This window comes from Diabrotica virgifera, chromosome 2, assembly GCF_917563875.1.
Source record: "Diabrotica virgifera virgifera chromosome 2, PGI_DIABVI_V3a".
Taxonomy (NCBI): Eukaryota; Metazoa; Arthropoda; class Insecta; order Coleoptera; family Chrysomelidae; genus Diabrotica; species Diabrotica virgifera.
In genome coordinates this window covers 208927179-208954499 of record NC_065444.1, presented here as the reverse complement: position 1 = coordinate 208954499, position 27321 = coordinate 208927179, and the positions used below count along the sequence as shown (strand labels likewise).

At 32.7% G+C, this 27321-nt stretch overlaps 1 protein-coding gene across 1 annotated transcript in view; it reads left to right on the top strand.

The window, feature by feature from the left end:
- LOC114337172 (nose resistant to fluoxetine protein 6-like) overlaps positions 1-27321 on the top strand; it is an 81659-nt gene that overhangs the window by 7215 nt on the left and 47123 nt on the right. Inside the window, exons 2-5 of the mRNA XM_050644986.1 lie at positions 5300-5526; positions 13910-13998; positions 21135-21331; positions 24852-25009. Of these exons, the coding sequence (XP_050500943.1) occupies positions 5300-5526; positions 13910-13998; positions 21135-21331; positions 24852-25009 (671 nt within the window). The remainder of the gene's footprint in view (positions 1-5299; positions 5527-13909; positions 13999-21134; positions 21332-24851; positions 25010-27321) is intronic.

Below are 27321 nucleotides of genomic sequence, written 5' to 3'. Positions count from 1 at the left end.
AATGTAGGTTTTTATTCGCGTTATATTGCCTATAGGCAATTACAATCGCGGGGCCCCCTTCGCCGGGGGCCCCGAGGCACTACCCCGGTTGCCCCAATGGTAGTTACGGCCCTGTCAGACATTACAATTTGAAAATTCAAAATAAATTTTTTTTGAGCACTTATACAGTATGTCTGCGTGGATTCGAACCATATGGGAAACATTTTTATTATCAATTTTACGAAAAAAGTTATTTTTCATGAAATGCTCTGTGGTCTTAAATCTGAGATACAAAATAAGCCAGATAAACCATCAGGTATCAAAGCTTATCAATTTTATACGAGGTAAGTCAAAAAATAGGAATTTAACTCAAGGATAAAGTACTTTTATATTTAACAATATACGATTTTAATTTTAATATGTAATTACATCCTTGTAAATAAAAAATTAATTTTTCCAAATATTTCTCAAATTACCGATAACCAACATATCATTTTATTACAATTATAATAACTATTTTATTATTAATTTTTTAATTTTACGAAAAAATTCTTTATAAAATTCTTATCAGATTCTTTATAAAAAGCTCTGCATTATCTCAAAACGAAGATTCAATCGTAATATATCACATTTTACCAACTTTATACGAGGTATGTCGAAAAATATGAATTTCTCTCTAAGAGTTAAGTACCTTTATAATTCACAATAATATTTCAACTGGAATGATATAATTGCATATTTAAACATAGTTTTTAATTGCGAACAACTTTTTATAATAAAATTTTTCAATATTGTAAAATATAAAGGTGGTATATGTACTATTGACCGAAATTAATATTTTTTGATATACCTCGTATAAAATCAATAAAATTTATTATCTGATTATTGCAACTTAGGTTTTATACCATGCAGAGCATTTTATGAAGAATAACTTTTTTTCGTAATATAGATATGTAATAAAAAAGTGTCCCATAGATTCCATGCTACACAAACACACTGTATAAGAAATCAAGAAAGAATTATTTTAACATTTCCTATTTTTAAAGCTGGTTATTAAATGTATTGTAGGTAAGTTGTATAGAAAACAAAAAAAGAAGTTGTTTATTTGGAATGGGTCTGTATACCAATAAAGATAAGAAATGCAAGTTGTTATGAACAGTGAATGATAACGCTAACACAAAAAAGTTTTTGTTAAATAAGTCGTATTTAGTAATAGGTCTGGATCCCGCGTATGAAAAAAAAGTTGATTATTAGCAAGCTGAAAATTTGTTGTCTAGGGCAGGGGTCACCAATTAGCGGACCGCGGTCCGCATCCGGACCGTGAGCTACTTTTGTGCGGACCGTCAATAAATTCAGAATATACCTAGTGCTTGGCAATTTTGAAAATGTTTGGCCATGAAATTGTGTACTATGTTTGGCTCAACTTATATTTGCGAAGCCGCTTTATCAACAATGAACTTTATTAAAAATGGGTAGAGATCTTACTTAACAGATGAATATCTCAACTCCCTAATGAGACTCAGTTGCACTAAACTCACTCCAAACTTCAGACACTTACAGTTGTACTTAAAAAAATGTCATTTTTCTCTCTGATAATTTAATTTTGTAAAGAGTTTTCCCCCTTATTGTTATACTTACTAATCATTAATTTTGAAATTAAGTAAGCTGTAATATAAAATTGCCATGTGCATTTTTTTATATTCATTTCCTCTCTACTATATTGTAGGAGTACTTTTCAGATGTACATTTAATTAAAGTAATGTTCAGATTTAATAAGTTTGCAACAAACACCTTGCATTAAAATTAATGTAGAAAAGGTAACATGTTAATTAGCAGTTTGTACTATGATTATTTATTTTAAATTCATCATTTTCCTTTCTACAAAACTGAAGGTGTCTAAAAACTTCATTAGCATTCAAAATATAAATTCCTAATTTTTAAAATATTCTCAGTAACAATTTACAATACTGCTATTTTCAAAATATACTGATAATAACATCAAAACAGTACACAATGAATTTATATTTTATTTATTGTACAAGGAAAACTTACAGAGAAGTATACAGTAACCAAAAAACAATCAGATATTATTAGTTTTCCTTTCCATATTAGTCCATGTGTGAAGCCACTTTCGTATGAAAAATGTTTCTGACTCGATTTCTTTGCGGATTCCTGTTCAAAAATGTCCCCTTTAAACAAATCAGAAGGGTGCCGGGTGAAACAATTTTTAGACAAATTCAAAATTACTTTTTTGCCTTGAAAAACGTATTTTTAGGTTTCTTGGGTAATTATAAACAATATAGGTCTCTTGTCATATTTCTGAAAAGTTGATCGTTTTCGAGTTATAAGCGATGTAAAATCTGAAAAATGCGAAAATATGCATTTGCGATGCTTGAAAACTCTTCAAGATTTAATAAAATGACAGATCTTTTTTATTTAAGATGACCCAAAAATGCTAAAAACATATTTTCGCGGGCAAAAAAGGTTATGTTTTGAATTTGTTAAAAAATATATTAAACAATTTCTGCCCAAAAATTTCGCCCGGCACCCTTCTGATTTGTTTATAGGGGATATTTTTTAAAAAGAATCCACAAAGAAACCGAATCAGAACAGTCAGACACAGGCCGCATAAATCCGGACCCCGGAAGTGTCATAGGTTTTCGAAACGGACCCTCAGGGAAACTAATTGGTGACCCCTGGTCTAGGGTGTCTAGTCGGACAAACTTTGATGTATGGAAACACTGGAACAGGGGAAGTTTTAATTGTGGAACAGGTTAAAAATTTGGAACGGTCAGACCACGAAAACAGCACATGTATTTTGTCCGACAGAACAGACTTAGCCCGTCCGCACATGGAGCGACGCTCGAAGCACTCGGCTCGATTCAAATCGCGTAGATTTCTCCCTGCCACTCAAGTTCCTTCGTTGTGGCATTGGGCTCCGTACACGAGGCGTTTACGATTGCAAAATCTCCTCGTCTTGTACGACTCTCGTCTCTTGCGATCCGTAGTGAACGAGAAAGTTCGAGTGAGACGCACGTTTTTAGTCATAATAGGTAGTTTATTTTATTTGTTTCCTTCGTTTTTTGTTGTTTTTTTTGCGCTGAATGAAATTTTACTTTTATTTAAAGATCGGTGCATGTTATGTTCATTGATTGTAGTACTACCTACTAACTTTGTGGAAATATATTGTTTGTAATATAAAATTCTGAAAACATTGAACTTTTGTTTCTAGGTGTTTATTATAAAATTCTTTGGGGAAATAGATCCCTCAATTGTATAATGCTCATTGTATACAAACGATACTAAAAATGTAACAATACCGTACTTTTTACAGATCTAAATAGTCGTTTGGGTTGATAAATAAAAAAGATGTGAGCAAACTGAATCGACTAGTGTGCGGAGAGCAATCGCTTGTGCCGCAGGGTTCATACAAGACGAACAATAAGCGCGAACCTCGAGACCTGTTTTCGATCGACTCATGTGCGGACGGCCTAAAACTCTCCGAACAGAGATTAAACTCTCATGCAAAAATCAGACTGCTATTTATCACCAAATGGGCGTTTTAATGATTGGAACATGTAGAATATGTCAAATGACAGAAATTATGACAGGTGATAAATAGCAGTCTGATATTTGTATGAGAGTTTAATCTCTGTTCGGAAAGTTTAAGTCTGTTCTGTCGGGCAAAATAAATGTGCCGTTTTCGTGGTCTGAGCGTTCCAAATTTTTAACCTGTTCCACAATTATTAAAACCGCCCCTGTTACAGTGTTCCCATATATCAAAGTTTATCCGACTAGACACGCTTAAGCTATTAACAAATTTTCAGCTTACTATTAATCAACTTTTTTTTCATACGCGGGATCTAGACCTATAATTGTTTAACGCGGGAGCAGTCGCGCTCACTTCTGTCACGTAAGCAGTCGCGCGTAGAACAAAATCTAACAATACGAATTTAAAACAAATTTCAATTTTATAATATTTTGTTTGCTTGTTATGTTAAAAATATCTATTTCTAACAATTTTAAAACTAATTGGTTCCCACCAAAGCCATAAATTACAGAAAAAAAAATAGAAATGAAATTAAAAAAAATTAAAAAAAAATCCTACGCATTACTACAATCTTCTTCGAGGCACTTACAAGTGGAAAGTTATGTTGCAAAATTTTTCATTAAGTTAAGACTGCTCCCGGGTTAAAAGGGGCCCCATTTCAAATTCTGCGGGGGGGCCCCGACGGAGTTTGTTACGCCACTGAAAAGGTATATTTATTTAAAACCCCAATAAAGTGGTTCATTAAAAGACAGAACGTTTTCGCTCTAAAGAGAGCATCATCAGTGTTCTAAGCAAGCTCTACATGCTAAGCCACCAAAAATACATGGGTTAAAACCCTTAAAACGCCGACCAAAAGTCGTACATTGGCGTGTTATATATTATACCCTGGCGATGGGTGAAATTTAAACAAGATATACCTCAAAGCAATATATGACTATACCACGTGTATGTGGGTGGTTGAGTTGATTTCTCTGTCTTCACAAAGACATAATATATAACTCTATGACTCTGTCATAATACATAACATGCCAATGTAAGACTTTTGGTCGGCGTTTTAAGGGTTTTAACCCATGTATTTTTGGTGGCTTAGCATATAGAGCTTGCTTAGAACACTGATGATGCTCTCTTTAGAGCGAAAACGTTCTGTCTTTTAATGTAGCCTTTATTGGGGTTTTAAATAAATATACCTTTTACACAGAAGATTTTCTTCAATTTTTGTGGAAAAAAGTTATGGAGCAAAAAAAATTGCTTTCTTTCGTGTTTTTTCTTGCTTTTCTTTCGAATACATTTTAAAAAAAATATTTTGGACTTTAAAATGTGATATTTTGTAATAGTTAATTTAACCTGGAACAGTTTTCCTGTAGACGTGTTTGTACCAAAAGTTCATAGAACTCACCCTAATTCACCCTGTGCCTAGGGATTAATTCACCCCTTTCTCAAAAACTCACCCATTTAAATGGTAGCACTCCGAGGTTTTTTCAAATGTAGTTCATAGTTCAAAAAAGTTCATTCCGTTCCTTTTAGCTCTCTTATTTTGGACATAATCAATAGCCTAAATTATTAATAAAATATATCTAAAATTGAACATAAATTCAAACTAAACATTTTGGGCTAAATATTTCATTTTATTATCTAATGTGTTGTTACAATACATTATAATACTACAACTAATATTTCCTTATACTCCACTTATTTAAATAATAAATGTATTTTAAGGTTGACATACCGTTAAGTTATATAGCCTTTATAGCCGTTTCTTTTTTGTTATAGGACCATAAAGATCCGTCACAGCAACCAAAAAATGTAGTTTTAATGGGATGGTGTATGCCTTCTTCTTGTACGCCATATGATCTCAAAACATATTTAAATAGCTACTTCAATACAATGGATTTTTCACTCAGGAGTCACAATGTATCATACTCTTCATTTATTGAAGACAAGAATTGCCAAAGAGAGGATGAATATAATGATCTCGATCAAACAGACATTTCATTTGGGTAAGTTCAAACAATGAAATTATTAAAAGCACACAGTAGCGATCAACAGGTAGCAACAAACGCGGTACAAGATTGCGAAATTTTTGCGAACTTTCAAAAGTGAGGCAACAGTGCGTCGGTAATTCGACACTGACGTTTATACTTAAAAAACAATAATTTTTATACACATAGGCGCGAAATGTTGCCAAGTCAGTGACGTTCGATTTCTTGTTATAAAAAAATCGATTTTTAGTATTTCCAATGTGACACAAAATCTATGCACGGGATAAAAAAGTTTATTTGAAGAAAGTGTATTTTTTTGTCTTTCTTAATGGCGGTACAGGCTCCTTTTTTCAATATTTTATTTAGTTATAGAGTAATTTCCACATACTAACATAATATTTCTGAAATTGGGCTCTGTACCGCCATTCTTTATTATATTACGAATATGTGTGCCAAATATCTTGACAAAATATTCAAAAATAGAGCCGCAATCTTGGAACGCGTTTGTTGCTACCTGTTGATCGCTACTGTTTGCTCTTAATACAATTTTTAGTCTGGACAGATTATCGGAGAATAGGCCATTTTTGGTAAAAGTTATTTACCAGTAATTTTAATGCTGGAATCGAATCTTATGATTCTATATATTAATATTATATATTTTTTTATAAACAAAATGGCGCCCCCAAATCATGTTTTTTTTTCAATTATTGCTCTATAACTCAAAATATTTTAACTTTACACCAAAAACAAAATTACAAATTTGTGTGGAGAAAGAGGACCGAAATAAAAAGTTGATGATTTGAAAATTACTATCCTATTGTGTATATCTTCGCCGTAATTAAATATCATCGCAATTAAATGTTTTTTCTTTTAAAAGAAGCGTCCTGTCGCGTTCTTTCAAATACCGCTTTTATAATTTAATTTTGTTTAATAGTTTCCGAGATATTCTATTTGTTTATAAGCCAAAAAATTGTTTATAATTTCAAAATATTCATAAGGCCGCCTTAATAGTTCAATTTCAATTCTGTAAAGTACATTAGATATATATGGTGTCGTTTTATACAAAGACCGTAGTTCTTCTTATGTGTCGTATATATTATGGTTAATATAGTGACCGTAAATTTTTAATTAACAATTTATTTGTTGCTAAACTGTTCATTCAATTTCTATCGTCTTCGGTAAATATGATCTATATCAAAAACTTTTATGTCACCAAGTTATTTAGTTATTGATAAATAATTACTTACCTAAAATTTCAGTTGAAAATTAAAGATTTTGTTGGAAAAACCCGCATTTTTCGTGGAAAATTTTCGACGACGTAAATCTGGAATAGCATGTCTGTATGCAGAATTTAATTACGGTGAATTTTTATTTGACTGTTTTTGGTGTAAAGTTAAAATCTTTGGAGTTATAGAGGAATAATTGAAAAAACACGTTTTAGGGGCGCCATTTTGTTTATAAAAAAAGTAGCACACTATCTCTGGTCATTGCATAGTTATATTATTAATATATAGAATCAGAAGATCTGATTCCAGCAATAAAATTGCTGGTAAATAGCTTTTACTTATATTTTACTAATTAGCCCAAAGTATTTAGAGAGGAATATTTCTTACCTTATTTACTTTCTGTGTCCTGGACACCAACAAAGTAAAACCTAGATTTCCAATAGTTGGCCATAGGTCATTAACTAAAATTAGTCTTCCTCTCTGCAGATTTCTCTCGTGTTTGTGCATGTTCGTAGGTGGTGACAGCACAACGGTTTCAGCTTTCACCCTCCTGGTATCTTCAACTTCTCAGGTGACTAGCCCAACATGACACTACAGTTCTTAGTCAGTTTAGCGCTCTAAGTGTCGGATATGGTAATTTGTGTCCAGCTCATGTTATTTCTTGTGCTTACTGTTTTCTTGTTGACCTCTTAACAACGGTATCTGTAAGACAGAGTTCTATCTAGAGGTAAAGGTATTTTGGCATCCCGTAGTGTTCCAGCATCTAGCGTCTTTCATGCATGCTGGTTACTAAGGAGAATAGCACACACCTAGGTCTTTGTGGGATTAGGTTTCACATAGTATAGTGCTAAGTCTTCTAGATAATTTTTTAGTTTTTCTTCGACTTCATTGAAGTTTCCTTCCTGAGCTGCCACGGCTGTATCATCAGCGTAAATAAATTGTTTTGTCTCTTGGTTTACGGGTTGCACTTGGGTTGTGTATGTTAAATATAATCAGTGCGAGGACAATTTCCTGTGGAAGCTTTTTTTTTGTTCCTCCACCGACTCTTTTTATACTGGAGTGTTACCTAGAAGCATTTCATCTAGAGAAGCCAGTCCACCAACATTGTGAGTCGAAAATCCTTTGCAGTTTCGTGTGGAGTTTTTTAGCAACCTTTGATGGTTAAGTATGTCATAGACGGCAATCAGGTATATGAACGCTAACCCCGTTATTTATTTCCATTCGAGATCAGCTTCAATGTGTTGGGGGAGGTTAAAAGTTTGGCTATAATATGACTTTCCGGGTTTGAACCCTGATTGTTCGTGAATAACTGTAGTTTTCACAAATTCAGTGACCTTGTTCAGTATTATTCTCTCAAACGCCTTGAAAAGGTGACACAAAAATTGGACTAGTGAAAATTGGTGACTAAAGGACCCTACTTTAGTGTTCTTCCAAATTTTGTACAGATACAGCAATTCATCATTCCTACAAGCTATTCCTAAGGCTATTGGTCCAAAGTCGATGTACTAGGGTGGCGGGACCGTTGCCAAGACTACGAATCAATCTCCAGGCCTATCTGCTATCATGTCCAAACTCTTTTGCATCACCTGTCTCTTGATAAATGTAGCACTTGCTCCCCAGCAAATATTTCAAAAAAGGTCATCATCATATATAGCTTCTCATACCTTTTAAGTATTGGTTAGATTCTTCATTGAGCCCCGCTATGTATTCAGTTTGGTAACCTTTAGGAATATTCTTTCATATATTTTTTTACTATTTGTACAAACTTATTATATGACCCAGAGCACGGTTCCAGGTAGCAAACTTCTTGGTTCAAGGTTTCAAAGAAATTATTCCATTTTCCTTGTTTTTTTTTTAATTTAACCTTCTATTGAAGAGAACAGTTTCGTATCTGATTGCCACGTTTGAGAGGCAAGTTATTGGTCTGTGGCGTGATTTGTCTAACATATTTTCTGGGTTCCTCTGCTCCATCTTCCGCTAAAGCGCAGTCTGCTTTGAACATGAATAAGTTTTAGGTTCAGGCTTTTCATTCATTTTTTTTAGTTCTTCTCCATTGTAATCCGACTTATTATAACATACGCAGTTGACCTTACCTAGTACGAATTTTATTGACTGTAAATGAAAATTTTCCTATTCTTCGAAGAGAAAGTAGGCATTTGGCGGTTTGTAGATGGACGTTACAGTTTAGGAGTTTAACTTCACTCTAAGAATCTCAATGCATCTCGGTTTCTTAAATATGTGGAAGCTACAATGATGTCAGGTCTTAAAAAAACTGCGCTACCATATGGTTCACTTCTGTATGTAATGAGGTGGCTTTATTACTTTCAAAAGATCAAAAGAGTGTGATATCATCTCCAGCATAATTTATACTTATAAATCCTAGTCCTCCGTGTATTGTTCCTGGTATTCACGCGTAAAGTCAATTCCCAGATCAATTCGAGATATAATATCTCTAATTGACCTTATTTTTCCTACATACTACAATTTGTATTCTTTATGAAGTTCTCTAGCTTGTGTGTTTTCTCAAATTCCATGCTCTTAATGTTGTTCTGAAGCTATTTCCTTGTGGCATTTTGATAATGAACTATTTTTAATTGGCTTCGAAACGTTAATAAAATCATTTTTTTGGTAAAATTGTGGCTTATTTCCCATTAAAAATAGTTGATTATCCATACTCTTACCTGTAAGACTTCCAAGGTCCCAATACCTCATTCTAATTTCATCAAAAATGATGATAACCCATAGAAAATGGAGATGACCAAGAAATAACTGGATATAACAAATTGTGTTAGAAAAATTATAAAATGTAAAAATGAGAAAAAAAATCGATAATAATTAATATACAGTATGGTGCAAATGAGTCGGTCTTGACGGTCCAGTTAGCTGGGGCTCAGGGAGTCAAGTTTAGTGGATTTGCGATTTGCGGTCGCTGGTTCGAGCCTCAGCTAGGTCATGAAATTTATAAAAAGGCCAACGCCGTAGTATAAAACTCAATAGAGTCTACGGCTTGGTCTGGAATAAACTGGCGTCTGATCGGCCTATGGAGGAGCGGTACGGGAAGGGATAAGGGCTTCCGGCTTGGTGATACTCCTCCATAGATCCCTACCGAAGGGCGTTGACGCCTAAGAACGGTGTATACATACATGGTGCAAATGAAAGGAATAAATTCGTTATTTCGTAAACTGGCGACTTTATGGAAAATCCCGAAACAGGTCGATTTTTATTTTTAAACTATGATATTTTGGCATATATGTCGTACTAGTGACGTCATCCATCTGGGCGTGGTGACGTAATAGATGATTTTTTTAAATAAGAATAGGGGTCGTGTGCTAGCTCATTTGAAAGGTTATTCAATTCTATATTCAGTAACATAAACATTTACATAATTATTTATACAGGGTGCCCAAAAAAAAATTTTAGATTAATTTATTTGACAAAAAAAAGAAGAATTTATGTAATTTATTTTTTTTAAAGTTTATTCAGCAATCTGTTGGTTATAAAAAATTCTAACAATAAGCGTCTTTGGGGTTTGAAGTATAAAAAATTGACGGTAGAGAGGTCAGTCCAATGACTGGACCTCTAGTATGGAACAAACATGACATTCCGATAATATGCTACATATAAACATACATTTTACATTTACAAACAATACATATATATCTAAAACGTAAACCCAATTACGGTGAGTTATAAAACTTAATTATAAATAAGGTCCAGTGGATTTTTACGTTTTAGTCTGTGAGTTTGTTGACTATTATCAAGTAAGTTTATTGCCAGGGCATTTGGATGGCTTTCTAGGCGTTTTATGTACCGAACACTGCACTGAACTATCTCTTCACTGATCGTAGGTACTTCTAGATCACAATAAATGTCTTTGTTTGACACGAACCATGGGGCGTCTGTTATAGAGCGTAACACTTTGGACTGTAATCTTTCCATTATGGATATGTTGGATTTTGCTGCTGTACCCCATAGCTGGATCCCATAGGTCCAGACCGGTTTGAGTATTGTATTGTATACCAACAGTTTGTTCTGTATAAACAACTTCGATGTTCTGCCCAGTATCCAATAATGTTTACGAAATTTTAAATTTAACTGTTGGCGCTTTTTCCATATATGTGTTCTCCATGTCAAAGTTTTGTCCAGGTGCATACCAAGGTATTTAACGCTTTCGGCTTGTGGAATTTCTTTGTTATTTATTTCTATATTGGGCGATATTTTACAATATTTTGTAAATATGATATGTTGTGATTTTGATTCATTGATCTTTATTCGCCATTTCTTTGTCCACTTTTTAATGTTCCTAATATGCCTTTGAAGAAATTCGGTAGCTGTTGCGGGGTTTTCATCTGTGACTAACATAGCTGTGTCGTCTGCGAATGTTGTAGTCGTTACATTTTCGTTTGTTGGTATGTCGTGCGTAAATATTAGATATAATATAGGACCCAGAACACTACCTTGAGGGACTCCAGATCGTATAGGGTAGATTTTTTATGTATCTGCTTCATGCTTGACACGGTAGTACCTTTCTTCTAAATATGATTTTAGTATAGTAAACATTGAATCAGGAACGTTCATTTTTATTTTGAAGAGCAACCCTTCGTGCCAGACTTTATCAAAAGCCTGACTGACGTCAAGAAAAAGTGCAGAACAGTACTTTTTTTCTTCAAAAGTTTTATTTAATATATCAACGACTCTATGAACTTGTTCTATTGTTGAATGCTTCTCTCTGGAACAAAACTGGTGATCCGGAAAAAGATTGCTATCAGTTATTATCTTCATTAGCCTGGTCGCTAATAGCTTCTCAAATAGTTTAGCTAGTACCGGTAATAGACTAATAGGACGATAAGAGGTATGTTCGTGAGGTGTTTTACCATGTTTATGGATCATTATTATATCAGCAATTTTCCATTGCGTTGGTACAATTTTGAGCCTTATTGCGGCGTTGAATAGTTGTGTTATCATAACTACACCTTTATCTGGTAAATCTTTTAAGATAGTTCCTGTTATAAGGTCATAGCCAGGAGCTTTTTTGGTTTTCAGTCTATATTGAATAGTATTTTTCACATCTCTTTTTGTTACTTGTTTAATTTGCTCACTTGGCTGTTGGATTGTTGCTAGACTTTCATAGATAGCCTCATCTTCTTCAGCACTGACAGAGGAGAGAGGTTGAAAAACTTCTTCAAGATATTTTCCAAATGCCTCTGCTTTTTCTTGATCTGTTTTCGACCATGAGCCATCTGGTTTTCTTAATGCTGGTATGTGTTTACTGGGTTGTTTTCATTTCCTGGTGGCTTTCCAAAGTGAATAATCGGTATCTGATGTAATTTATTTAATTCAAAATACATTTTATTGCTGTCAGAAATCAGAAAAGTAATTTTATATCACAAATAAACATTGCTTTTCGCTGAAATTAAATGTTTAAACATCCAAGGTGCAGGTGGCTGGCGGGAGCTGGCTTGAACATTGAATTTAATCGAAAATCAATGTTTGTTTGTGAAATAAACATTTTTTTTCTGTTTTCGAGCAACCGTAAAGTGTATTTTTAATTAAATAAATTACATACATTTTTCGTTATTTTCTCTCAAATAATTAAATAAATTTTTTTTTTGGAAACCCTGTATAAATAATTATATAAATAAAATAAAAATTTGTACCATTTTTATTCGGTTGCAATGCGAAAGCAAACCAATCTTACTTTTTAATTAGAATACGGAGTGCAGTCCAGTTCCTTTAACCGCGATTTTCTGCTCTTATTGGAGCTTCATCAGAAGGAACGTAGGCACTGTTCTCCATACTCCAACTAAATTGCATCGAGAGGTTTTCCCACACATCGCAACCAAAGTGATGTAATAGGTTATCATCGCACCTATTATCATCACTTTGGTTGCGATATGTGGGAAAACCTCTCGATGCAATTTAGTTGGAGTATGGAGAACAGTGCCTACGTTCCTTCTGATGAAGCTCCAATAAGAACAGAAAATCGCGGTTAAAGGAACTGGACTGCACTCCGTATTCTAATTAAAAAGTAAGATTGGTTTGCCTTCGCATTGCAACCGAATAAAAATGGTACACATTTTTATTTTATTTTTCGTATTACTCCGTAGAGTAACCAGGTGCATTTTTCAGTTGGAACTTTGCCGGCTGCAGACGGGGGATGTGAATTGCAAGGTGTAGAATTCCTTCCCTTTCGTCTTCACTGCAGCATCCATATGACTTGCAAATTATAGAAGTCTTGGAGGTGTTACCATGAAAATGTACCAATAAGTTTTCAATTTAAAAATCTTTTAGTGATTTTTAATATTTTTCAATATTATTAATTTACTCTTAGGATTGAAAACTTGCTTCGTCTTTCAATTGCCAGATGGCGCTTGTCACCTATTATCATCACTTTGGTTGCGATGTGTGGGAAAACCTCTCGATGCAATTTAGTTGGAGTATGGAGAACAGTGCCTACGTTCCTTCTGATGAAGCTCCAATAAGAGCAGAAAATCGCGGCTAAAGGAACTGGACTGCACTCCGTATTCTAATTAAAAAGTAAGATTGGTTTGCCTTCGCATTGCAACCGAATAAAAATGGTACACATTTTTATTTTATTTTTCGTATTACTCCGTAGAGTAACCAGGTGCATTTTTCAGTTGGAACTTTGCCGGCTGCAGGCGGGGGATGTGAATAGCAAGGTGTAGAATTCCTTCCCTTTCGTCTTCACTGCAGCATCCATATGACTTGCAAATTATAGAAGTCTTGGAGGTGTTACCATGAAAATGTACCAATAGGTTTTCAATTTAAAAATCTTTTAGTGATTTTTAATATTTTTCAATATTATTAATTTACTATTAGGATTGAAAACTTGCTTCGTCTAATTATATAAATGTTTATATTACTGAATAGAGAATTTAATGACCTTTCAAATGAGCTAGCACATGATGCCTCTTCCTATTTAATAAAATCATTTATTACGTTATTACGCCCAGATGGATGACGTCACTAGTATGACATATGTATATGCCAAAATATCGTAATTTAAAAAGAAAAATCGACCTGTTTTGGGATTTTTCGTTAAAATTGCTGGTTTGCGAATTAACGAATTTATTCCTTTCATTTGCACCATACTGTATAAGTCTTTATTAAGTACATATTTTGCAAAATTTATTACTAACAAAATTTATTTTTAGATTAGTATGTGTAATAATTCTTTCTTTGGTAATATCGTCGACGATATACGACTGCTTCCGAAACTACTCAAACGAGAAACTAGTAGCCAGTAAGTACTATTTTTAAATCTATTTAATTTAATAAAAATAATATTGTTTGGTAGATTTATTTAAAAAATGTGTGGAAAATACAAATGAGGGCATAAAATTAAACGGTGAGTTAACCAACAATATAAGATATGTCGATGACACGGTGATCCTTGCCAGTAGAATAGATGAATTACAACAGGCAATGGAAAGGGTAAATTCATTTAATGATGAATACGGCCTGAGCCTCAACTTCAAGAAGACAAAACGGATGCTGATAAGCAAAAAGCAACTACCAGTTACGGATAAACAACATACTAATTGACCATGTAGAATCTTATGTATACCTTGGCACCAACGTAAATGCAAAATGGGAACAGGGCACAGAAATTAAGGCGAGAATAGAACGAGCTAGAGCAGCATTTAACAACATAAAAAAGGTCCTAATAAGAAAATCTTTATCTCTTCCTCTAAAATTACGTCTAGTTAAATGCTACGTTTTCCGATCTTAATATATGTTACCGGCCAAACCCGATTTTGGGACAAACTAGTTCGGCCTAGGCCAAACTAGTTTGTCCAAAGCGCGTTAGGAATAATTTCTCTACGAGAGAAGGATTTCTGAGCAGGGTTCAGGAATTTAAAAACAGCGGAGCAACTTTAGCATTTGTCAAAAATTTTCTTAATACTACGATAATCAAGTTAAAATTTTCTCCTTTTGAAATTAACTTTGGTAGCTTTGAAATACATTTGCTGGATTTAAGAAACAAGGAGCCATGTCTCTCTAAATTCGGACGTCTTTGTCTTGAATTTGAAATATTAGACAAGAAAAAATGTGCTCTTAGTTCACAATAAAAGTGGTCTGCTTTGAACGACCTTGAGAAGGAAGGGGTGATCATTTTTAACGCGTGGAATAGTATTCCTGACTCTTACGATAGACTGAAAAAGCTCGCGTTTGCTGTTCTTTTTAGCATGAACATTATCAAGAGTACACTGAGAAGTGGTCTTACTGATGAGAACTTAGAATCATGCCTAAAATTAACAATAACATACAAACCTGACTTACTCAAAGTTTACAAGGAGAAGCAAGCACATTGTTCGCATTAACAAATATGTATTCAGCATAAAATTTAGTTTTATTTAGTGTATGTACTACTTATTTTGTATAATAAAAGTTTACTAAACAATCAGATTTGGCTCCCAATGTTTTTATAAATTGTTGTAATATACATATTCGGCTCTTTTGCTAATAAGTTTGCCTACTACTGGATTAGGTGAATTGGGTTAAAATATCTTAAAATTATCTGAGGAATCTCCTGTCTTCGTTTGTCGGTAGAATTTCTGGACACCCTGTATTTTTACCCCCCTGTAAACAAAAAGTGTAGACAAAAAAGTAAAGACAAAAGTTTTTAAATTATGATTTTTTGACATATATATCATACTAGTGACGTCATCCATCTAAGCTTGATGACGTAATCGACTACATTTTTAAATGAGAATAGGGATCGTGTGCTAGCTCATTTGAAAGGTTATTCAATTCTCTATTGAGTAATATAAACATTAAGATAATTATTTACACAAGGTGTTCAAAAAAAATTTTTTTAATTAAATTAATTGACACAAAAAGAAGAATGCATGTAATTTATTTAATTCAAAATATCCTCTGCTGCTGTTAGAAATCAGAAATAAAAGTTTATTGCACAAATAAACATTGCTTCTTGCATTCAATGTTCAAACTGCCAAGAGGCAGATGGGTAGCAGCTTGAATATTGAATTTAAGTGAAAAGTAATGTTTATTTGTTCAATAAATATATATTTCAGTTTTCTGACAGCAGTAGAATGTATTTTAAATTAAATAAATTACATACATTCTTCTTTTTGTGTCAATTAATTTAATTAAAAAAAATTTTTAACACCCTGTATAAATAATTATCTTAATGTTTATACTACTGAATAGAGAATTAAATAACCTTTCAAATGAGCGAGCACACGATCCCTATCCTCATTTAAAAAAATAGTCGATTACGTCATCACGCCCAGATCGATGATGTCACTAGTATGATATATACAGGGTGGGGCATTAGTGTGACAAAGTCCAATTATTCGTTTGTCGTAAGCGATAGAAAAAAAGTTATTTAGGTAAACGTTGGGGCACACATAGTACCATAATTTAAAAATATTTTCAAATATACAGGGGCGTCCGTGTTGACAGGGTGACACAAACTTATGTTTTTTTTAACGGAACACCCTGTATATTTTTACATTTTTGGATTCTCCTCAATGTTTACTTTCTTAAAATGTATGGTTTTGTAATATTATACGAGGTAGTTTTAAAGTTAATTACGTTTTTTTGTTAATTTCGTAGCAATATCTACACCCTGTAGAATTGTAGCGATTTGACCTCAAATCTTCTATTTATATTCAAACGATTTTTAATATAGTCTACTACTGTTAATCATTAACAGTAGAGCGAAATGTTTAATTTTAGTATACAGGGTGGGTCGAAACTCGGAATGAGTATTTTCTGAGTTTTCTTATATGGAACACCCTGTATTTTAGTATTGTAGTGAAATGATATTTTATGGTACTTTTTTATTTCTTAAGCATTCCCTATACCTAAGGGCTTTAATTTGTAAGTTATTCGTGATCCTTTAAACCAAACATTAATTGCAACAAAAATTACGTGAAATTTTATTAGGTGGCCGTAAAAATATCCAATAGAAAAAAATTTTCAAAAAAAATACATAATAATCTAACCTGATCCTTAATTTATTAATGTTGGATGAGATATCCAAATACATTCGTAGTTAAGGATGTTGGTGCTTAAAATGTTAATCAAACATACAAAATTCTTCCTAGTTGGCTATGACACAAAATTTGCTTAAACATTTGACACTATACTTAGTTCCAGTTGATTTGTTACCATTACTGATATTAATTTTTCTAATGAGGAACTGATTAAAATGGCTTTGTGTTAGGAGACTATAACAAAAATGAGCTACTTGCAATAAAAATTTATCATCAGCAATTCCCTGATAGACGATAACCAAAAAGAGAATCTTTTGAAAGTATACTAAAACTGTTTCAACAGACTAGATACTTGGATTGTAAGAACGGTTGTACTAATATGCAGATCCTCAGTGACACTAAGGATTACATTTAATTCCTGTTTTCTTCACTTACAATAGTTTTTGTTCGATCAGATTTATCATAATCTAAGTGTCCAGTCCGTTGAAACCGTTCTAGTATATTTTTAAACGTCTCTTTTCTTAGTTGTCACCTATCAGGGAATTTCTGATAGAAAATTATTATTGCTAGTAGCACATTTTTGTTATATTATATATATTATAGCACTAAAATCTTATTAATCAGTTCCCCATTAGAAAAATTCATATCAGTAATGGTAACAAATCCACTGGAACTATAAAAATAGTATAACATCAATTTTTTAAAGAAATTTAGTGTCATAGCCGACTAGGTAGAATATTGTATGTTTTTATTAATATTTTGCCGTGACCCGTCAAAATAGCCCCGTCAAAACAGCCCCGTCAAAAAAGCCCCGTCAAAATAGCCCGGATACAAAATAGCCTCGACAAAATAGCTCGCAAACAACATAGCCCCGACAAAATAGATCGCAAACAAAATAGCCCCGGTCAAAACAGCCCCGGCTAAAACAGCCTCTTAGAAAACACCTCTAATAAAAAGTTTTACCTTTTAACGGAGTACCATTTATTTTAAATTACTATTCTAATTGGGAAATAAGCCACAATTTACTTAAAAAAATTATGTTATTAACTTCGACTTCCACTTCAGACGTCGTTGTCAAAATACAAAATATTAATAAATTAAACAAAAATGTTGTTGCTCAGTAAAAAATCCTTCTAATAATTTAATTTAATCTGACTCATTCATATCAGCAATTCAGACGTACAGTATGGTGCAAATGGAAGGAATAAATTCGTTAAAAAACCAATACAGAAGTAAAAACTTCGAGATGTATTCTGGTATAAAATCGTTTATTTAAAAACTATAAAATGTCATCGATTGCAGAACGTTTTCGTTCTAAACAGAACATCTTCAGTGCATCCTGCCGAGTATTTTGAAACTAGCACACCGTAAATAGTGTTAACATCATCATATATGGTTTACATAATGTAATATGTTAAAATGTTATGACTACAAGTCGATGTTAATGGATAAAGTGGAACACATGCTAAAAGGGTGCCATGGTTCCCTGCTCGAAGATACTAGGTACTTGCCAATTCAATGGGCCAAAATACTCGGCAGGATGCACTGAAGATGTTCTGTTTAGAACGAAAACGTTCTGCAATCGATGACATTTTATAGTTTTTAAATAAACGATTTTATACCAGAATACATCTCGAAGTTTTTACTTCTGTATTGGTTTTTTAAACTATGGTATACAGCCAACTATTGGGATTTTCCCATTGATTTTTTTTTTTTTTTTTTTTTGAATAAATTCCTTATTTCGTAAACCCGCGACGTTAAGGAAAAATCCTGAAATAGATCGATTTTTATTTTTGAGCTCATTTGAAAGGTTATTTAATTCTCTAGTTAGTAATATAAACAATTACATAATTATTTATACAAGGTGTCCAAAAACTTTTTTTTAATTTAAATTATTTGACAAAAAGGAAGAATGTATTTAATTTATTTAATTTAAAATGCATTTTACTGTTGCCCGAAAACAGGAAAAAAATGTTTATATCATAAACATTGATTTTCGCTTAAATTAAATGTTCAAACTTCCAAGAGGCAGAGAAGACAGGACTCGAGTTCTCTGAAAAGACTACTTTATTTAATGTGGTTAAGATAAACATCTGAATAGAGGATAATTACCATTTTCGAAAAAATGTATTTTTTAAAACTTATTTCATGATGTATTCTGAAGGGAGCTTTTTTGTCGGGGCTATTTTGTCGCGGCTATTTTGTCGGGGCTATTTTGTCAGCGGGCTATTATTCCGCGGCTATTTTGTCTGCAGGCTATTTTGTCGGAGCTATTTTGTGTGCGGGATATTATGTCGGGATATTTTGTCGAAGCTTTTTCGACGGGGCTATTTTGACGGGGTACCATATTTTGCGGACCAACTTAAAAAAACCAATACATAAGTAAAAACTTCGATATGTATTCTGGTATAAAATCGTTTATTTAAAAACTATAAAATGTCATCGATTTCAGAACGTTTTCGTTCTAAACAGAACATCTTCAGTGCATCCTGCCGAGTATTTTGAAACTAGCACACCGTAAATAGTGTTAACATCATCATATATGGTTTACATAATGTAATATGTTAAAATGTTATGACTACAAGTCGATGTTAATGGATAAAGTGGAACACATGCTAAAAGGGTGCCATGGTTCCCTGCTCGAAGATACTAGGTACTTGCCAATTCAATGGGCCAAAATACTCGGCAGGATGCACTGAAGATGTTCTGTTTAGAACGAAAACGTTCTGCAATCGATGACATTTTATAGTTTTTAAATAAACGATTTTATACCAGAATACATCTCGAAGTTTTTACTTCTGTATTGGTTTTTTAAACTATGGTATACAGCCAACTATTGGGATTTTCCCATTGATTTTTTTTTTTTTTTTTTTTTTGAATAAATTCCTTATTTCGTAAACCCGCGACGTTAAGGAAAAATCCTGAAATAGATCGATTTTTATTTTTGAGCTCATTTGAAAGGTTATTTAATTCTCTAGTTAGTAATATAAACAATTACATAATTATTTATACAAGGTGTCCAAAAACTTTTTTTTAATTTAAATTATTTGACAAAAAGGAAGAATGTATTTAATTTATTTAATTTAAAATGCATTTTACTGTTGCCCGAAAACAGGAAAAAAATGTTTATATCATAAACATTGATTTTCGCTTAAATTAAATGTTCAAACTTCCAAGAGGCAGAGAAGACAGGACTCGAGTTCTCTGAAAAGACTACTTTATTTAATGTGGTTAAGATAAACATCTGAATAGAGGATAATTACCATTTTCGAAAAAATGTATTTTTTAAAACTTATTTCATGATGTATTCTGAAGGGAGCTTTTTTGTCGGGGCTATTTTGTCGCGGCTATTTTGTCGGGGCTATTTTGTCAGCGGGCTATTATTCCGCGGCTATTTTGTCTGCAGGCTATTTTGTCGGAGCTATTTTGTGTGCGGGATATTATGTCGGGATATTTTGTCGAAGCTTTTTCGACGGGGCTATTTTGACGGGGTACCATATTTTGCGGACCAACTTAACTACGAATTTGTTTGGATATCTCATCCAATATTAATAAATTAAGGATCAGGCCAGATTATGATGTATTTTGTTTTCGAAAAATTATTTTTGATTGAATATTTTCACGGCCACCTAATAAAATTTCACGTAATTTTTCTTGCAATTAAAGTTTGGCTTAAAGAATCACGAATAATTGACAAATTAAAGCACTTATGTATAGGGAATGCATGTATAGTATAAGAAATAAAAAAGTACCATAAAATATCATTTCACTACAATACTAAAATACAGGGTGTTCCATTTAAGAAAAATGAGAAAATACTCATTCCGATTTTCGACCAACCCTGTATACTAAAATTTAACATTTCGCTATACTGTTAATGTTTATCAATAGTGGACTATATTAAAAATCGTTTGAACGTAAAATAAAAATTTGATGTCAATTCACTACAGTTCTACATGGTGTAAATATTGCTACGAAATTAACAAAAGAACGTAATTATCTTTTAAACTACCGCGTATAATATTACAAAACCATATATTTTAAGAATGGAAACATTGAGGAAAATCCAAAAATGCAAATATATACAGGGTGTTCCATTTAAAAAAACATAAATTTGTGTCACCCTGTCAATACGCACGCCCCTGTATATTTGAAAATATTTTTATATTATGGTCCTATCAGTGCCCCAATTTTTACCTAAATAACTTTTTTTGGTATCTCTTACGACAAACGAGTAATTGGACTTTGTCGTACTAATGCCCCACCCTCTATGTCAAAAAATCATAATTTAAAAATCGAATAACTTTTTTATTTTAACATATTTTAATTCTGTAAATAAAGCAGCTTGCAGGGGGTCAAAATATAGTGAATAACCCTGTATACTCTAATTTGATTATTTTGATAATATTTTTAGGGTCACCAATTGCTTCACTTTTTCTTACGTTCTCTATAAAGAAAAACTTGAAAAAACTACCGCATGCAGATGATTCCAATCCGGCTCTAACTATCTTATATGGAATGCGAGTTATTTGCATCTTAATGATTATAACTGATCACAGATTTGGAACGCATCTTTCATCTGCCGTTTTAAATTTTGAGTTAGTAGAAGAGGTAAGTAGTTTATGATCTATTATGACTTTCCAAAAAGTGGAGAAAACAAAGTTGTTGGCAATTTTATTGTTATTATAATACTCGAATAAAGAGCTTGTATAGGTGGCACAAAACAGAAATACATGGAGAAGACTGAGGGAAACCTATATTCAGCCAGCAGTGAATGGATCCTGGTTTAATGATGATGATAATAGGTGGTTTAGTAAGAAAACGAATGTTTTCGTTATGCAGACAAGATTAAGAAGTGTCCTTCCTGGCATAAAAATTGGACGTCCTAGTTCAATTGTCTCAATGGCTATTACATCTTCCCCGGATGAAGATTATTTTTCATATTTTTGAGAGTATGTTGAATTTCCTAGATCCCAGATTCATTGCAGTACTGAGAAGATAAATATGTTTTCGTTATGTAGACAAGATTAAGAAGTGTTTGGCTTCCTGCATAAAAAATGGACGTCCTAGTTTAATTGTCTCAAAGGCTATTACATCTTTCTCGAATGGAGATCATTTTTCATATTTTTGAGAGTATGTTGAACCCCTTTTGGGGGTGAAAAATATATGTTCGAAATAAGTCCGGAAATGGATAAAATGACTAAACTTTTGTTTTATAAAGTTTTTTCACCAAGTTAATACTTTTAGAGTTATTTGCGAATGAATATGTTAATTTTCCTACAAAAAAACCACGTTTTCAGACCGTTTTTTAGCAAATAACTCAAAAAGTAAGTATTTGGTAGAAAAAAAATTCTTATCAAAAATATAGTAAGTTAAAAAATTAAAAAACATAGTGCATAGATTAGGTCACTATACCTAGTAGAAGCAGAGTTATTGCTAATGTAAAATAGGTACATATGCGTCAAATTCCAAATCGAATATTTTAACGTGCCATAACCAAAAAACGAAGCACTTTTTTGGGGAAAATTAATTTTAACGTTTTTAAAAGTGTTTAAAAAATATTTAGTTTTGTTTTAAGAAAAAATTTTAGCATCAAAAGTAAACAAGTTACACTCAAAATTAAAATGGTCCCTTTTTTGGTAAGAAATCGGGAAAATCACCCCCTTATTAGCATTTCAAATGAAGTTAATTGTTACCATTTCACAAATTTTTTACTCGCGTATATATTGATCATATGATCTGTAAGTTTCATCAGTTCAAAGTCCTTATTTTTGAAAGAGCTGTAGTTAAAAGGGCTTGAACGGGTCACTTATCACGAGTGGATGCAAATTTAGAAACACCGAATCTTAACCAATTTTTGTGTTACAGAAAAACAAAAAATACAAAATATTCAGAAATGTAAAGCCACTTTTTTTATTGTTTACGATTTTTGGTATCTCTAACAATCTTTAAGTTATTTTGAAAAAAAGCATTTTTTTTTTCAAAATAGGAATTTTAAAAAATTTTACTTTAAAACCAAATATTTTCAAAAATAAGCACTTTGGATCGATGAAACTTACAGATCATATAAACATAACATAAGTAAAGTAACTTGTGAAGCGGTAACGATTAATTTCATTTAAGTTGCTAATTGCGGGGTGATCTTCCTGATTTTTTTTTGTCAAAACAAAAGGGACCAACTTTATTTTGAGCGTAACTTGCTTACATTCAATGCTAGAAATTTTTTTTAAAACAGAAATAAAGCTTTTTTTTAAACACTTTAAAAAAGTTGTAATGGGTTTTCCCCAACAATGCTTCATTATTTGGATATTTCGCATTGAATTATTATATTTGGAATTTTTGGAATATGAACCTATTTTTTATTAGCTATAACTCTGCTTTTGCTAGGTATGGAGACCTAATATATACACCATTTTTTTTCACTTTTTTATAGGCTATAGTTTCGCTTTTTTTCAACAAAATGCTTACGTTTTGAGTTATTTGCGAAAAACCGTCTAAAAACGTGGTTCACTCGCAAATAACTCGAAAGTATTGATTTGGGGAAAAACTCTATAAAACAAAAGTTATTACTTAAAATTAGTCAATTTATCCATTTCGGGACTTATCTTGGACATATATTTTTCACCCCCGAGATGAAAAAATATATAATATTTTCTTTTCACCCATGAGATCCTTTATTAAAATCATACATAACTAACAGATTTTTCTTAGTAAAACAGCAGTCTGAATATACTAACATCTACCACATAGAATCTGGAGTACCACAGGGTAGTACTTTGGGCCCAATATTATATTTATTGTACACGGCAGACATTCCCACAGAAACCTACAAACAAACTTGAACAAAATAGGAGTATGGCTAAAAAAGTGGAAAATAAAAGCGAATTAATCCAAATCAATACACGTTACTTTCACGATGAAAAGAGATCAGTGTCCAATAGTGAAACTAAATAACAGCCAATTAGCACAAGCTGATAGTGTGAAATACTTAAGCATGCACCTAGACAAACGCCTCTCATGGCGGACACATATTATATTCAACAAGCGAAAACAACTAGGACTTAGACTGCAGCAACTATACTGGATTATCGGCAGGAAATCTAAACTAACCATTCAAAACAAAATACTTGTATATACATCAATTCTAAAACCAATCTGGACATATGGAATCCAGCTATGCAGCACAGCGCCACATTCAAACTTAGAAATACTTCAAAGGTTCCAAAATAGGTTTTAAGAGTTAAGTTGTCAATGCCCCCTGGTACGTGCCAAATACAGCAATAGAAAGAGACTTAGAAATCACCACCATCAACAGTGAAATAAAACGACATAGTGAAAAATATCGGGATAGAGTGAATACGCATGTGAACCCCCTCGCGAGTGATCTATTTAACACCATAGGTGAAGTGCGCCGCTTAAAAAAATTTAAACCAACGGACCTGATAAGCAGGTTTAACTAAGTGTACTCAGAATAACAAACAAATAACGGTTTTAAATAATTAGGTTAATTATGTAAAGGAAATAATTCACTGGAAATATTTCCTACATGTCCAATGTAAATATCCGATCATTTACTTATTGTCCTTTAATATTATATAATATGATATATGACAGATTGTAAATATACTGGGAGTTAATAAAAAAAACCCGAGATGGGGTGAAACTCACCCCCAGGTCAAAAGCACACAACGGCACCATATCACTTTTTTTTTCTTTGACATGTTAGCTACGCGTATGCCAAATTGCATGTCAATTCAAGCAGTTCTTTTAAATTTAAGTACAGCAAAAACCGTGAAAGAATGTACTATATCTCAAACCGTTTATTCGATGAAGACGCGCCCCGCTTTTCTTTAACGAATGTGTGAGATTTTTGTATATTTAATCTGAACAGTTTTTTTTTCGAATAATCCTTCGAGTTTGGATTTTTTTTATTTTTTGCTTCTTTGTTTTCTGTTTTCTGATTTTTCTGATTTTTTTTATAATATCTTTAATTTTAGTCACTCGTAACTAAAAAAAAGCGTTTCTTAAAAAAAAGTTTTTAATTTTTTTTTAACTCTTGTAGATCTCCATTTAGATCGGTGTATTGATGTTTTTCAGTTTACTGATATTTTTAATTTATATTTATTTTTAGCAATACAGATCTCCAGTTGGAACCATTTTCTTTCATGGTGATGTATTTGTTGATTCTTTCTTCATTTTAAGCGGTCTATTAGTGACATATTGTCTGCTAGTTCAATACGACAAACGATTTATTAATCCTGGACTGATAGTATTCATGAGGTATATTAGGTAAGTCTTAAACCAATAACATATCAATAGCATGATTTATGCTTAGAACTCGATAATAAAATGGACCCAAACATATTTTTTTTAGTTGAAATATTGATAATTTTTGTACGCAGTTGAATGAAACAAGGTAGTGAAAAAATAGTATGTAAAAGTGTCTAAAATGGTTTGCACACATATTCAAATAACCGAGACATAGATCTTAGCACTACTTGTAAGTCAATATTATTAAAAGCTTCTCTTATTCTATTTTTAATAGGTTTGTTCTAGCAAACAGTCAAACTAGTCAGAAACCGTCAGCAAACAGTTGGTCAGTGAGAGAACATAATACAGTCACTAGTGCTATCCCCTCTACTCGCGCTGGTCGACTATTCGCTGATGGTTTCAAACCGTTTGAAACTGATGCTAGAACAAACCTAATATTATCTAGTGTTTTTGGATGATTATGGTACACAAGGTTTTTCATATAACCCCACATGAGAAAGACAATTTTTGACATTAGTACCTAATGGAAAATAATTATTCAGAAAATCCAGATATATAGTACTTACCACTCAGGCGGCCGTCAAAGAAATGTAAGTCAATAGCTGGGATTTCTGAACACACAAGGAGAAGATTTCTGAACGACCTGCGAGAGATAGGATATTTCTTTGCTCACAAACGTAAATATTCCGTCTTTCATTTTTATCAAATTACGGATATGCGAGGGGACAATAATAATTCGCTTATGTTACTAGTTACTGAGCTATTAGTTACTGAGACTATTAGTTAGTGAGCAGTTCCCTCATATTTTCTGGAAACTGGAATGGACGTCGGATATTTTATGCGTACCTATATATAAAATATCTAGACGTAGTTTGTCACGTTCGGAATAAAATGTCGTCTAAAACGAACAAAAACAGAAAAGTAGTACTTTTGGACTTTTGTAGGATGAAAAATATCGACATGCTGATAACAATTTTCAATGCCATATAGTTTTGTATAACACCGACCACATTCCAACGGAATGGCTTTGTTCAATCTTCCTTCCTTTGTTCAGAAAGCCCTGAAATTAGTTTTCTCACTACCATAGAAATACTCAGTACCTTCTGCTCTATCACATATAGGTACAAGCAAGATATCAACGAAAATAGCCAAAGACATAAAAAAGAAAAGAATAACAGAACTAACAACTTACAACAGTCAAATACATTAAGAACAATAAGAGCCAAAAGAAAAAGCAACTAGAGAGTGGTGTTTACAAACTGACATGCGGTGACTACTGTCTAAAAATTTACATCGGTCAAACTGGCAGAACCTTTGACAAAAGCAAAGCAGACCACAAAAGGGCTTTCAACAGAAAAACAGATTCTACGTACGCAGTTCACCTTCTAGATAGATCATAATCATTCTTTCAATGACTAATTTTAAATTCTTCATATTCAAAATAAAGGTCTTAAGCTATATTATTAGAATCTATGGAAACTAATAAATTAAAAAATACAGATATAATTCTCTTCTTCTTTTTTTTTTGTATAGACATGACTGTCTGTTTTTTCAATGTGCATCTAGTAAGTTGTCGTTCCATCGTTTTCGTGGTCTTCCCACTGATCGTCTTCCTATTGGGGAACCGTCTCTCGCTGTCCTTACTACTCTATTTGTTGTCATTCGACTAATGTGGTCATTATGACTGATGACTGTTTTGTAAATTCTGCCTTTCATTTCTTTTCCGATATTTTTATTTCTCCATATTGTGTCATTCAGGCAATCTGCGGCTCTGTTTGCCCTATTCACTTGACCTTCCACTTCTGTTTAGAGCCTTGGATTTGCTGTTAAAACCATGCATTTTATCTTTTTTGGCGAAATTAACATGTTCAATTTTCTGGCTGTTATGTTAAATTGGTGCAGCATACGTTGTAAATCATCATTACTTTGAGAGATTAGTATTGCATCGTCTGCATAGCAGATTATTTTAAGTTGTTTTTCTCCCATTTGGTATCCTTTTTTAGTTCTTACTTTTTTCATTATTTCATCTATGATCAGGTTGAACAATAAACGACTCAAGAAATCCCCCTATCTTATCTTATTGCCAGCTCCAATTGGGTCAGTTAGTTCATCTTCTACCTTTACTTTTATTGTGTTGTTCTGATAGATGTTTTCGATCGTTTTAATTATTCCTAGAGGTACCTCTCTTGAGTATAACAAATTGATAACGTCCTTTAATTCGACCCTGTCAAATGCTTTCTTAAGGTCCACGAAACATAAATATGCCGATGTGTTATATTCGAACGATTTCTCTTGAACTTGCTTCGTTATAAATATAGCGTCAGTGCATG